This window comes from Alternaria atra (genome assembly GCF_907166805.1).
Source record: "Alternaria atra isolate CS162 genome assembly, contig: 35, whole genome shotgun sequence".
Taxonomy (NCBI): Eukaryota; Fungi; Ascomycota; class Dothideomycetes; order Pleosporales; family Pleosporaceae; genus Alternaria; species Alternaria atra.
In genome coordinates, this window is record NW_025091334.1 from 551,182 (window position 1) to 564,087 (window position 12,906).

Consider the following 12,906-nt stretch of genomic DNA (forward strand, 5'->3'; position numbering starts at 1 on the left):
GCTACCCTTGAGTGCCTATCTGCGGCTAAAGGTGCTGGGCGAAGTGTCTCCGACCATAAGCTGCGACCATGTAGTATAGCCACGTCTTATCCCTATATGCCTTATTCCAGCTTATCGAGATGTGCCAACCGCGTCAACACAACCTGTTTGCTCGTCTCTTCGATCTCACCCGCAAGAAATACTTCGTCGAGGATCGCATACACCTTGTAGAAGTTGAACACCAAATCCAGCTCACAGACATTCCCAAAGAACGCATCCAATACCTCTACGAAGAAGTGTATGGCTTCCAAGTACGCCAGTTCATTATCGTTGGTATCGACGCATGCGCAGAAGAAGAGGCCGGCGTATCGGCGGTATACGATCTTGGACATGTTGCGGAACTCGACAAAGTTGGATTGGTGTTTTTGGTCGCGTGGCGCAATGAGGCGGTGCACCTGTTATGGTTCTTAGTTTCATCCGGGGCATCAGTATGTGAAGGGCTGGAGTATCGTTGCTCAGAGGTGGTGGGAGTGTATGGACGGTGAGGTGGATGGATGATGAGTAGGTAGGAAAGTGTCGCATACCTCGCCTTTTAACTTGACCTTCTCTTCATCCTAAACAGCAATTAGCAACTCCTTCTCCCGATATGTTTCAGCATCTCAACTTACACTATACGGCGCATACCATTTCGCCAACCGCGTCTTCCCTCTACAGAGCGCAATAGGTTAGTCTCCGCCCCTTCCAACCTGACAGGCAAACTTACTGCCTGTTCTGAATCAGGATAAACGAGAGCACCATCTTCGCAATGTGCCTCGTGAAATCAGGCTCGGCGCGCTGTGAGAGAGAAGGAGAGGGAAAGTGTGACGATGACGGCAAGCCGCGTGCCTCCCTGCAGCGTTCAGGGCTCACTTCCGTGAAGTAGCTGGCTCGTGCGCGGGACAGGTACAGGTCCATCCCTGTAGGAACGTGGGCGGACGGAAGTCCACTTTTAGCCGCACAACACCACAATCGACGTTTGCTTTTGTCACGAGAACAGAGCTCTTGGCTGATTCGTATAGCGTTGTTTGTTTGACATTCATGGTACTCGTACTACTCATTGACCTGCAGAGGGCTGAGTAGGTGAACGAGAGTTGTATTTTACACTGAACAAGACTGATAGTCATTCTCTCTACTCTGCACTCGATGCAGCGGCGCGAAACCTTCTATCAACATATCCGAATCATCCAGACTAACCTGGTCGTCCGTTTTCGTTACCACGGGTCTCGACATCATATGTTTCTGTCCAATATGTTTCTTGTCAGTCGTGCTGTGTAGTATAGAGCGAGACTTGACGCGTCGATATCGCCTTCTGCTAACCAAGACCTTGAGAGCGCCTACAGCTGACGTATCGGAACCGGCTGCTAGAGAAGTGCTGCCTGAATGGCCAAGAAGAGCCGGGTCTATTGTGTCCATGACCACATCGCTGTCGCTAGCTCTCGTCGTAGAGATGGTATCGACGTGTTCCTGTGCTTCATTTCTCTTCGTACCAATGGAAAGCGGACTGGCACCGCGTTCACCAGGGGTTTTTCGTCGCTCTGCGCTTGCCAAGAGTGCACCCCAGAAGTTGGTCTTGTCGGCTTGTCTCGATGTGTTGATGTTACCACGGTTCTCACGCTTGAGGATGCCTCCCGGCATGGTATTGACAGGAGCAGTCAGTGTCGGCATGGAGTTGACCTCAATACTAGGGAAGGCCATTTCGACAGGTGTGTGGATGCCGAACTGCTTACCCCAACGACATTCAGATGGGTAGTCGCACGTATTCCAGCAGTCTTGCTTCTCTTGGGGTTTATTTTGCCTATCAGTCGCTGAGCCTGTGTATAGTATGGTATTGTGTTTTGGTCCATCTCGGCGCCACCGACCCAACGCTTTCCAGCCGGAGTAGTCGAATTCACTAGCGCAGGCACGATGTTTTCGAGATGTACGTGGGCTGCTTGATTTCCGTAGGGACTTGATGGTGGTAGCGCCGCTGCAAAAATGGTGCCCATCTTCGAGACAGCGTCGTGTTACGCCTAGACGATAACTATGATGACACTGGTGACATTTCCATATCCAAGACAAGGGACTTGTTGGCGCCTCGACTGCAGGTGTTGGATACACTGGAGTGGTTTGTTGATCTCGCTTCTCGTCTCGTTCTCGGATAGAAAGAGTGGGTGTGAGAGGCGTGCGCGGTGAAAACGGCGAAGGTGGTATGGAGAGAAGCGAAGGTTTAAAGGGTGCTACGGATATCCGGAGAGGGTTTCGCAACTTATGGTAAAGCATTTTGAGAACTCTCCGAGCGAAGGAGCTCTTTACAAAAAGGAATGGCTGACTGTGATGTCTGCAAGCACCGGCTGTAAGTTAAGAACGATCCTATAGTAAATATCGCAAGGTGAATGTCGATGCAAAGAATATCGAGACACCAACTTTGCTAACTTTCGCCGTCAAGAAGAACCCATCTTTTCTACGGACATCTCTGATGTCAGGTGCTGTCGCAGCCTGAGCTGCGCTACTTCTTTCAGGAACATGGGCGAGGTGTTTTGACAAGCGTTGACAAAGCTGTGTTCGACAGTGACCTTTGTTATCGCGACCCATTCTTACGCTATAGTGATCTTGTATGAGTCTCGCAGTTCGGTCCTTTGTCCGATATGCCCATCTCGAAGGTCTGTTGCCCCAGTCACGAACACATGTTTGCTTTGTTCGCGTGAGCATGCGAACGGCGTGTTGTCACCTTGCCATCGTTTTCCATCCCTTTGCTTATCTAGTGTAGATTACAGTGTGTCTCATGTCTAATTTGGGACCACACTGTGAAGTGCCAAATCGGCTATCCATCGGTAGGTTCTCGTGAGAACCACGGGTCTCTCGACCGCCGCACAGCCCACCCCCACACACAGCCTCCTTCGTTAACCCATGCTTACCCAGAGATAAGGCTTTAAACGGCGCAATCGTCTGATCGGCGAAGTATGGTAGCTACCGTGCTCCTAATATTCGGTGTCGCGATCGGGACCAGTAGGCATCGGAACACGAAGCCAATAAACTTGGCATAAGATGGGAGCGGTAGAGGGACCAGTGAACTCGCGTATGCAGACAATGAATGTGGTGCGTATGGGATGCGACTTTCTCATACGTTCATTGGAGTCGAGATAAGAAGTAGCTGGCGTATTGGAGATATCGTGATATGTGGTGGGCATGAGCGATTCGTGTGTCGGAAGTCTGCATCGCCTTGCATCGTGCATCTGCCATGCTTAGCTTCGGTAGTATCGCGGTGTTCTGACATCATCTTGCTGAGAATCCGGGGTCGACAATAAACATTGTCGATCGCCGTCCTGGAGGAACGGCAAAAGATAAGAAAGTGAGGAGTGCGGGCTTGGCACAATTGCATGGTGAACGCCATGCGACAGATGTGGTAAGTCGATCATGCTTATACAGATAAGGAAGCTCGGCATTGTACCCAGCAACATCCCAGTTGTTTGCACTGCTTAGAGCGAACCTGGAGGAATTTGGGAAACGCAAGGGGAAATGGGAGACGGACGAAATAGTATGTTGTTCAGGATATTCATTCTTGAATTATGTATAATACAATGTTAAGGAAAAACTATAATCGAAGGTCTAAAGTATGTCAGAAAGCACATCTCAAAGACGCGAGCGCAAGTGGTATCTCGAAACGGTCGACTCAAAAAAGTCGCAAGCAACAAATCCAAATCAGCAATGCAGCAAGAGCTTAGGTTTGAACCTGCTTCTCGTGCTCGGAGCCCATGGCCATAGCATGCCTGTCGCCTGCAATGCCAGTGTGCTCGTGGCCTGAGCTGTGTTCCGAAGGTGCCTTGCCCTCAAGCATCTGGCTGTGCTGGGGAATACCGTGACGCTCTCCTTGGGGTACGGAGTGCTCGCCATCGATAGGCTCACCCTTGGCGGGTGTCCATGCAAGGTAGTCACGGCGAACCTCGACGTAATCGTAGGCGAATTCACCGAGCTGGTCGTCGTCCATGCCGAGAAGCTCAGCTTCCTCAGATGCGCGAAGCTTAAGGCCGGGGATCTTGTCAATAACGAAGGCGAGGATGGCGCTGACGGTGAAGGAGTAGGCGGTGACGGCGACGATGTAAGCGATCTGCTTGTAAACTGCGGCTCCCTCGCCGGTGATGGCACCAGCGGTAAGTCCGTTGTTGACACCATCGAGACCGATGATGTAGTCGGCACCAAAGATTCCGTTGAAGAAAAGGCCCCACATTCCAGCGACACCGTGCTCGGCGAACACATCGAGAGAATCATCGATCTTGATCCAGAACTTGACTAAATTATCGTTAGCGAGCAGTACGTAAGTCGACTTCTAAAGGGTACGTACTCTTGGTGGCAAAGTTAGCAACAATACCGGTGGTAATACCGAGGATAACGCTGGCCCACGGAGGGATAAAACCAGAGGCGGGAGTGGCAGCGACAAGTCCGGAGATGACACCTGAGCACCATCCGACCATGGACCACTTGCGAGCAAGGCGCCAATCAAGGAGGACCCAAGTCATGGCGGCGAACATGGCGGTAAGGTTGCTGTTCCAGCATGCCATGACAGCACGGAGGTTAGCGCCGAAAGCGGAACCACCGTTGAAGCCCAACCAACCGAACCATAGAAAGACAGTTCCGAGGGTGATCAAGGAGACGTTATGAGGACGGAAGTTGAGCATCATCTTCTCCTGGCGACGTCCGAGGATCATGGAGTAGGCCAAAGCTGTGCAACCAGAGACGATCTCGACAGGACCACCACCAGCATAATCGAGTCCACCCCACAGGAAGAACCAGCCGTTTGCGTTCCAAGCCCAGTATGCGACGGGGCAGTATACGATCGTGGCCCAGAGCCAAATGAAAACCATCATGGGGATTAAGCGACCGCGCTCAGCTACGCAACCGACAACAATGGCAGCGGTGACAGCGCAGAATTGCATCTGAAGATAGCATTAGCGCGTGAGAATGAGATATGGTAACACATGCCATACCTGGTAGAAAGAGTACAGCAGCTCAGGAATCAGCGGACTACCTTGGCTGGGAGCACCAAGTACGCCTTTGAGACCAAACTTGTCGAGGTTGCCGATGAAACCATTTGTGGAGGGACCGAAAGCGAGCGAGTATCCCCAGAAATACCATTGGAAGGTAATGACGGAGGCGGAGAACATGCAGGCCCAGATGAGGGATAGGGCGGACTTTCTGCGAGCAAGACCGGAGTAGAGGAATGCGAGACCGGGAATCATGATCAACACCATGGCCGAAGCCACGAGGATGTAGGCTTGATCACCCGATGAGTACCATTGGTTGAGGTTCTCGGTGACTGAGGATTGTATGTTAGCATTCTGGTCGCGCGACATGCGTGTGTTGCGCTCGGCACGTGTGCAGTAGCACATGGGGACTTGTACTCACCAGAGTCACCACCAGTGATTGAATCGGTGCCATTGAACTCGGCCGGAGGACCGATCCATGAGTACGACATGGTGAAGGCGTCCTGGGGGGTTGCCGGGGTACTAAGGATATACGGGGTCCTTAAGTACTATGGGGAAAGGAAGGACGGTTCCACGGGATGGCCTATGGAAGGAAAAGAGAAGGGGATTGAAAGCTGGATCGGTGCCAGTAATATACGGCTGCTACAGGGAGAATCCGGAAGCCCTACTGTAGATTACGGTAGATGCGCCGGGACCTTTATGGGTGGAACTTGCTGTACTACTCTTATCTATCCTGGTCCACGGGCCAACACTTGAGGCAAAATAGACGAGGGTACATCACCCACAGCCGCGACCGTCGTGGGGTTCGCGTTAGATCTAGCCATGGAGCTTTGTTCTTTTTCTGCCGCGATTGATCGCAGGCTGCGTCATTGTTGCTCCTAACGCTCTAACGCCTTATCTCGCCGCTCGCGAAACATTCAAACATGTGATTGAGAAGCTGAGAAGATAAGGGCCAGCACCCACACTGGCGGCCACGTCGCGTCTGTTTGTAGGGACAGGCCTCATCGCGGCGCCTCTCTGCCATGGGCTCAACACGAATTCGCATATGCTATTGCAGGCAACTCCAGTTTCATCCGGGGCGGAAGGCTTGGCGAGTGGGTGGTCAATGTTGCGTGGTGTCAATTGCATTTCTGGCCAAAGATAAGAAGTCGGCGTTGCCCAATCAGCAGCCTCGTCGGAGGAAAAGGAAGCTAGCCGCTTTGGGTGCCGCATCTTCGCCGGCCATCCTGCGACGCGTTCTCACTAGACACCAACCAACGCCACCCCGTCCCTGGCGATTTGTTTATGCGATTCACGTACGTTGTGTGCGATAAGACGACCATGGCTGTTTGCTCGCCATCCTCCTCGCGTCTAGTGCATCTCACCCCAGAGTCTCTCGACATCGATTCATGACAGTCGGGCGAACATCGGGCGCCCAACGAACCTTCAGAAACCCAATCTTTGGGTTCTTTTGGTCTTGCCGTTGCGACACGGCGCTACTGAGTGCACGCCCTGCAGAAGGACCGCGGCGTGCAAAATCCGGCTATGGTTGAGCAGATCGAGACGCCCGTCCGACCGGCGACCATCTGTGGTTCTTCAAATGATCGCGGCCACTGTCGTACCGTATCTTACTTTGTCCAGTAACGGGTACCCACAAGGGCAGCAGCTAACCTCGTCAAACACTCAGACTGGGACTATTTTCGAGCCCTCCTTAGAATTATTTCCAGTGAGCCGACCAACCTGCCGGAGCATAAAGACTATCAGACCCTGTTTCCCGATGGCCGTGTCCTCGCATGTCGAGAGGCGACCTGGGTACGCCTGCCAACAGCGTTCTAAGAGTGGACCGCGATTTCAGTAGCGATGCAACCAATCCCTTTGTCTTCATGTCTCCGCGCTGACACGAAACAACATCAAAAGTGGCATGAGCAGCTGAAGCCGTTGTGTACTTTTGCACCACGACCCGTGCGGCGCGGCATGCAGTAGGGCTCAGCTGCATGTCAGCCTCCCGTACCCGCCCGGCGACCCTTGGCAGCAAACTGTCGCGAAAGCATGTGAGTCTCGTCCCCAGAAGCGAGGCAGTGGGGCTCATGGCCGCCGTGGTGGGCTCGTGGAGAGGTCGACACAGTGGTACATCCCTCTTGCGTGGGGAAACTGGAATAGAACACAGCAGCATCGTTGGCTCGCACGCGACTGTCCACTTTCCACATATTTCGCACCCTTGATTGGCATTTCGCGCCAGTATTATTGACGTGTGGGATCGTAATTGTTTATCTCGACATATCGCATGTTGTGCAATTCCAGCACGTTTCGAAGGATGCGAAAACCCGCCGGACCAATGACCGCGCCCCGAAACCGGAGCCCTGACTACGCGTTTGGAGTAACCTTGGATCAGATCATTGGTGCATCGCGCCCTATCAATTCTCCGACCGGTCTTGTTCTGCTGACTCCGGACTGAATGTCTTGTACAGATAGCTTGGTGTAAGAGCGAGTCAGCTTGGCTACTCCTTTTGCTCTTTCATTGACGTGTGCCCTTCTACTATCGCGCTGGGCAATACTGTTGGCGATATCTAAAGTTCAATAGAGAGGCCGGCCTGTAGATACGACGTAGCCAGTGCGCCATCGATAGCCTGTTCATTCCAGAATCACGAATCGGTCGACTAGTCTGGTCGAAACGTCACTACGATGAGCACAATCACGAATCTTACATTTCCACAATTATACAAAATGCATACCTTACGCCCCACTTAAGCCATTTCCTGAGGCACTGGTGCAACAGAGGTAAGCTTGTGGTCGCTTGACCTTTTCCGTCGGACGAAGAACAGTAAATATGCCGAAAATATACACAGTCCACAATGAACGTGTCGCACAAGAACTGACCGAGTCTCGATGTAGCACATGCCTCGTTTGTGCAAGTCATACAGTCGTTCCACGACGCTTTGCTCTTACGCCTGGATGCAGGGTGATAATAACGGCACATGACAAATGGGGGGCGACCTCTCGATTGACCATGCACACAGTTGCCCATACACAGTCGAAGGCTCTGGAGTTGTGACACCGCCAGAGCTATCATTAAACCAGGTTTTGCATTCATATTGTCCGAAGATCAATGGCCCTACACAGAACGAAATATGCTCCTTAGTACTGTCACCCATAGTAGACTTTTCGGTACTTCCGAGCGCAATGTACCATCAGCTTCCGGCTTGGACAAATATCTCTTTCCGCACGATCCAACTACATCGAGGAGCCACCATCTATCGAGATGTTCTGCCCGGTGATACTCCTGCTCAGCGCCAACGTCCTGACCTGATCCGCGCAATCTTCCACCGTAGCCAATCTCTTCAACTTGGTGTTGTTGATCGCAGCATTACGCTTCGATTCCGGAAACTTCAGTCCCCATTCTGTGAGTAGCATACCCGGGCTGATACTATTCACACGAATCTTCGGCGCCAAGATAACAGCCAGACTTTTCGCGAGATGGATCTGGGCTGCTTTGGTAACAGCATAAGGAACACTGCTCCCACTGGGCTTCACACCCGCCACACTCGCCGTCGAAATAAAACACCCTTCATTCTCAGCCAAGGCATCCTTCGCAGCATATGCGAGCCACATGTGTGTTTTTACGTTCATGGTGAAGCATTTGTCCCAGTCATCATCGTTGACTTGCTGCTCAATGTCGGTAAAGGTCGTCATGCGCGTCCAGCCTGCGTTAGAAACGACGACATCTAATCGGCCCATTTTTTCGATTGTTTCTTTCACGAGGTTTTGAACTGATGGTTTGGAGGACATGTCTGCTTGGATGAGGTGGAAACGAGGGTTTGCCTGTGAGGATGGGCCGGGTATGGATGATAATTCCTTCATGAGGGATTGTGCGCGTTCCGCGTTTGATGAGTAGTTGATTACCTAGATGATGTTAGTTGTCTTTTTTTTTGTTCTATTATATGGGTAAATGTGTGAATAAAAGCGTTTTGTACATACTACACGGAAGTCTGGCGCAAACGCACGTGCTATCTGTGCGCCCAGACCTGCTGAGCTGGCCGTAATCAATGCTACTTTCGTGGTCGCCATCGTGTGTTGTTGCTAGGTGAAGAAGGAATGTCCAAAGTGAGATATTGAATTATACTTATAAGGAGAAACGCTCCATATGAATCACCGCGGGGTGGACGCGGGGTTGGCGTTCCGCAATTGGAATGCAGCTGCGGAACCATTCCGTAGCCCCTAGTACAGCCCTTGACACTTCCAGAGCTCCCACTCTATCACTGTCAACCTTTGTGATCCTTGCCTATCACCGAGAGAAGACACATCCCATTCTCCTCGTTCTCAGGTCTTCACTTGTTTTACGCATCTCGGCATCGCCCTTTCCCACGAGCTCCGAAGGGCCTAGCTCATGAATCCGGTATCCATCTGGGAAATACTTCTGGTCTCCTGGGACGACGCCCCCAATTAGTCGCAGTAATAGCGCCTTCGGACCCCACCTTGTCATGAACGATGGCTTTATGTACCAGGGGTGAGCGATGTATTGACCGAAATGGGCGCGACCAGTTCGGTTATCAAGCTCTGTAAACCACTCCTTACGCAGGAAGTGCGGCCGGGGGAGGAAGAAGTTTCGCAACGCAAATTTCCGAATCTCAACGACTGTGTCGATGATCCGTGTGTAGATAGCCGGCGGTTGCGGTAACCTTGGACATGGTCAATATGGTACGCATATAATGTGAGAGAACCCCTTTTCACTTACTTCATCGCTTTCTGTAAGCGTGGCTCGAGCAACGAAGAAGCTACAGTAAACCCATACGGCTTAAGGAAGGAAGGCACATTAAACAAAGCGATATCGAATGTGCCGCATGCAAGTGTCGCATTCGTATCAGCAGGTACCATGTTCCGAGCTTCGTAGGCCAAACTCCACGCCTCCAATTCTTGGAGCCAGTGAAATCCGTCTCGCCACCCTGGGCTCGCTGAAGGTAGAGTGTCGTAGGATATCTTCATCGCTTCACCCAAATCCTTCCAGTAGACACCCATGGCGCATCTTTCGAAGTCCGTAACACCACGCCACTCGTATTTGGCAGTCCACCGAATCGGCTCAAGCACGAAAAGACTTAGCGTATACAGCATATCATCATTCGATATCTTTCCAGCCTTGATATACCGACCATGGAGGTAATTCATAAGCGCTATGCCACTAATGGCTCGTTCAGAATCGGGTTTGTTGAGCACCACCTCGGTGATGACAACACCAGTATCTGCTGCCCTTTTGGATGCTGTTTCCGGAGCGGACAGCTGTCCTGTTGCAACTAGCAATTTCGAGATGCTGGGAATGCCATATGTTTTGAAAAGGGCAAAGAAGACGGAAACTGAAAACACGGTCGGGAACTCTAGTTCGGCAAGAGCGAGCTGCATGGAATGCGCATCTTGGAGAGTCATACCACTCCACGAAGAGCGATCAGGGTACTGATTATTCTGTCAGAGTCCGGTGTTTATTAGTGTTGGCGATGCTTCTCTTACATTGAGGCGGCGAGAGACGCCATCGCGGCGCCTATAACGGAGTACGCGAACAAAAAGCCAATATGCGCCGAGAGCGGTACACATCCAGATTTTGGAACTGAAAAAAGGGAGAAGCATGGCTCCCGCGTAAGATGATATTTCAGACTTTGTCGCTCGGGTTGCGTTGGCTGCTGTTATTACAGCTTGATTCAGTGGAATGAAGATCTGGGTAAGCTGAGCATGGAACCGCGGATATCAATGAAGTTGAAGATTGGCGCACTAGATCGCGGTGTGAGGTTTTCTACACTTTCTGCCTGAACGGATCTGACATCAATTTAGGTCACAAAGTATGGGTGGTGTGAGGGCGCATAAAGGTGCAGATGGTTCTACAAGGCTCAGATAGGCTAACACCGTCTAGGTAAGGCGTTCCCTCCTGGCTGCCCCACTTGTTGGGGGTCGAGAAAGAGCCTTAAGCATCTCGTACTGTGCCACACAGCATAGGAAAACATAAGCATGCCATAATGATTCTTCTCACTGTCCATGATATCGTGGTGTTAGTATAGAATGCACTCAATTATCTTCGCAGTGCAATTTTGTCCTAGAATACCTCCGTAGGTAGGTATCGCAGGAAGTGCCAGCTCCTCGGAACTCTTCAAAGATCTATTACTTCATCTACACGCTTCGAAAAACTGGAAACACAGCTTTCCTCCGAAACTGTGCGATCGATATATGATACGTCCAACAAAGCTAATAATACCCAGGCATCACCAATGATCACTGTGCTCAATCCCATCACCCACACTTTTGGCCCCATCCCAACTCGCCAATACGGGTTATTGCAGCCATCGGCGCCTGTCGCTTAGAACATCTGGCTCATCTAGTTAGATGATTGGAAAGTTACAACACACATTTCGTTCTTCAGGTTACACGACATCGATTCGAGTTACGATTGTGTCTCAGCCTTGCGCCCCCGAGGGGCGCGTTCGACTTCCCATGATGTTTTGCCGTGTGTAATGCGCTGAGGCGCTGTTATCGCGTAAGCTGAGTTACACTCTTCAGCTTGAAGCCTTGAGTCCTCGACGCTACCAAACCGCCGTGGTGCTAACTCTGCTCTTATCCAGTTCTCTTTCAGTGTGTTGCGACTCAGGGAAAGCAAAATAACACCACTCAGTCCTCCGATGAGATTTTCATATTGGAGTCATGTCTAACAGCTCAATCATCGTTCCTATCTCCCGCCGGGGCTGGGTGGGCGGACCGGACGAAAGAGGTACGCTTGATATTGTTTGGACTTGCGTATCAACGCTGTTCATCTGCCTGTGGAGTATGCTACATCTCAACATCCCCTCTCAGAAGGATACTTTCTGGAACATCTTCTGGCGTAAGGCGCGTTGGCTCTTACTCGGCGTTCTAGCGCCTGAAGTGCCTATGCTCTTTGCAGCTGGTCAATGGGCCTCCGCGAAAAGGTCAGTCAAAGCTATGCGAGACATTGGCTTCGACGAAGAAGAATGGTCACTTGAGCATGCCTACTATGCAGACAGTGGTGGGTTCGAGTTGCGGACTGCTGATCATGAGGCAATCCCCATCACCGCCAAACAGGTCCACTACCTGATCGAACACAACATAATCACTCTACCAAAAGTCACTAAGAAGGAGATCTGGGACAAAAGCAATGCAGACAAAGTCGCCAAGTTCCTTGCCTGTTTCCAAACTGCATGGTTGACAACACAAACGATCGCATGTGCAATACAGCATCTGGCCATTACACCACTGGAGTTATCGAGCATCGCCTTGGCTTTGACGTCACTTACTACCTTGTGGTACTGGTTGCAGAAGCCACTAGATGTAGAGACACCTACAATCATTCACACAGAGAAAAGTACAAAGGATATCGTTAATACCTGTGGTGGTGACGAGTCCGATCAATACACGAACACTCCGCTTGATTTCATCGAACCACACACTTACATTGCCCGTAAATGGAACCCATTGCTTTTCAGATGGATACTCAATCGCAATCTTCAAACCAAACCCATTGAGCGCATTCCGAATGATCGAGACCCGCAGCTGTCCAACCTCTACCAGCATCTGTCGCTGGCCGTGGCCACCGCCTCTTTCGCCAGTATCCACCTTGCAGGTTGGAATTTCAGTTTTGAAACCAATTGGGAAGCATGGCTCTGGCGTGGCAACTGCCTGGTAATGTGGGGTCTCTTAGCTACCTATGGGACGACAGAAGTGGTGGCTTGCTGCAACGAGAAATTCCAGAAGCTAGGCATGGATACGTTGGGGGGTTACAAGATGCGATGGCCTGCATGTCTCTGGTTCATCATACCCGCATCACTGTATGCAATGGCTAGACTTGCGTTGTTGTTTGAAGTGCTGTATAGCATGCGCAGTCTCCCATCTGATGCTTTCGTTGAAGTGAAGTGGTCTTCTTTCATCCCTCATATATGAAATTGATCTTGGATATTGCGGTTGA

At 51.2% G+C, this 12,906-nt stretch overlaps 5 protein-coding genes across 5 annotated transcripts; 1 reads left to right on the forward strand and 4 right to left on the reverse strand.

Annotated features, from left to right (window-relative positions):
• Nucleotides 1-101: 101 nt before the first annotated feature.
• On the reverse strand, nucleotides 102-1,713 carry ALTATR162_LOCUS11086 (uncharacterized protein; the record flags this gene model as incomplete). Its single annotated transcript, XM_043318728.1, has 5 exons — nucleotides 102-434; nucleotides 564-593; nucleotides 648-687; nucleotides 743-813; nucleotides 1,213-1,713. The coding sequence occupies 5 exons, from the start codon at nucleotides 1,711-1,713 to the stop codon at nucleotides 102-104; spliced, it is 975 nt and encodes a 324-aa protein (XP_043174663.1).
• A 2,002-nt stretch (nucleotides 1,714-3,715) lies between these two features.
• Nucleotides 3,716-5,467, reverse strand: ALTATR162_LOCUS11087 (uncharacterized protein; the record flags this gene model as incomplete). Its single annotated transcript, XM_043318729.1, has 4 exons — nucleotides 3,716-4,284; nucleotides 4,337-4,928; nucleotides 4,980-5,308; nucleotides 5,398-5,467. The coding sequence occupies 4 exons, from the start codon at nucleotides 5,465-5,467 to the stop codon at nucleotides 3,716-3,718; spliced, it is 1,560 nt and encodes a 519-aa protein (XP_043174664.1).
• A 2,719-nt stretch (nucleotides 5,468-8,186) lies between these two features.
• On the reverse strand, nucleotides 8,187-9,020 carry ALTATR162_LOCUS11088 (uncharacterized protein; the record flags this gene model as incomplete). Its single annotated transcript, XM_043318730.1, has 2 exons — nucleotides 8,187-8,855; nucleotides 8,931-9,020. The coding sequence occupies 2 exons, from the start codon at nucleotides 9,018-9,020 to the stop codon at nucleotides 8,187-8,189; spliced, it is 759 nt and encodes a 252-aa protein (XP_043174665.1).
• Nucleotides 9,021-9,237: 217 nt separating this feature from the next.
• On the reverse strand, nucleotides 9,238-10,535 carry ALTATR162_LOCUS11089 (uncharacterized protein; the record flags this gene model as incomplete). The annotated part of the gene is made up of 3 exons (XM_043318731.1): nucleotides 9,238-9,631; nucleotides 9,688-10,397; nucleotides 10,452-10,535. The coding sequence occupies 3 exons, from the start codon at nucleotides 10,533-10,535 to the stop codon at nucleotides 9,238-9,240; spliced, it is 1,188 nt and encodes a 395-aa protein (XP_043174666.1).
• A 1,095-nt stretch (nucleotides 10,536-11,630) lies between these two features.
• On the forward strand, nucleotides 11,631-12,881 carry ALTATR162_LOCUS11090 (uncharacterized protein; the record flags this gene model as incomplete). The annotated part of the gene is made up of 1 exon (XM_043318732.1): nucleotides 11,631-12,881. One exon carries the CDS (start codon nucleotides 11,631-11,633, stop codon nucleotides 12,879-12,881), a length of 1,251 nt encoding a protein of 416 aa, XP_043174667.1.
• Nucleotides 12,882-12,906: the final 25 nt, after the last annotated feature.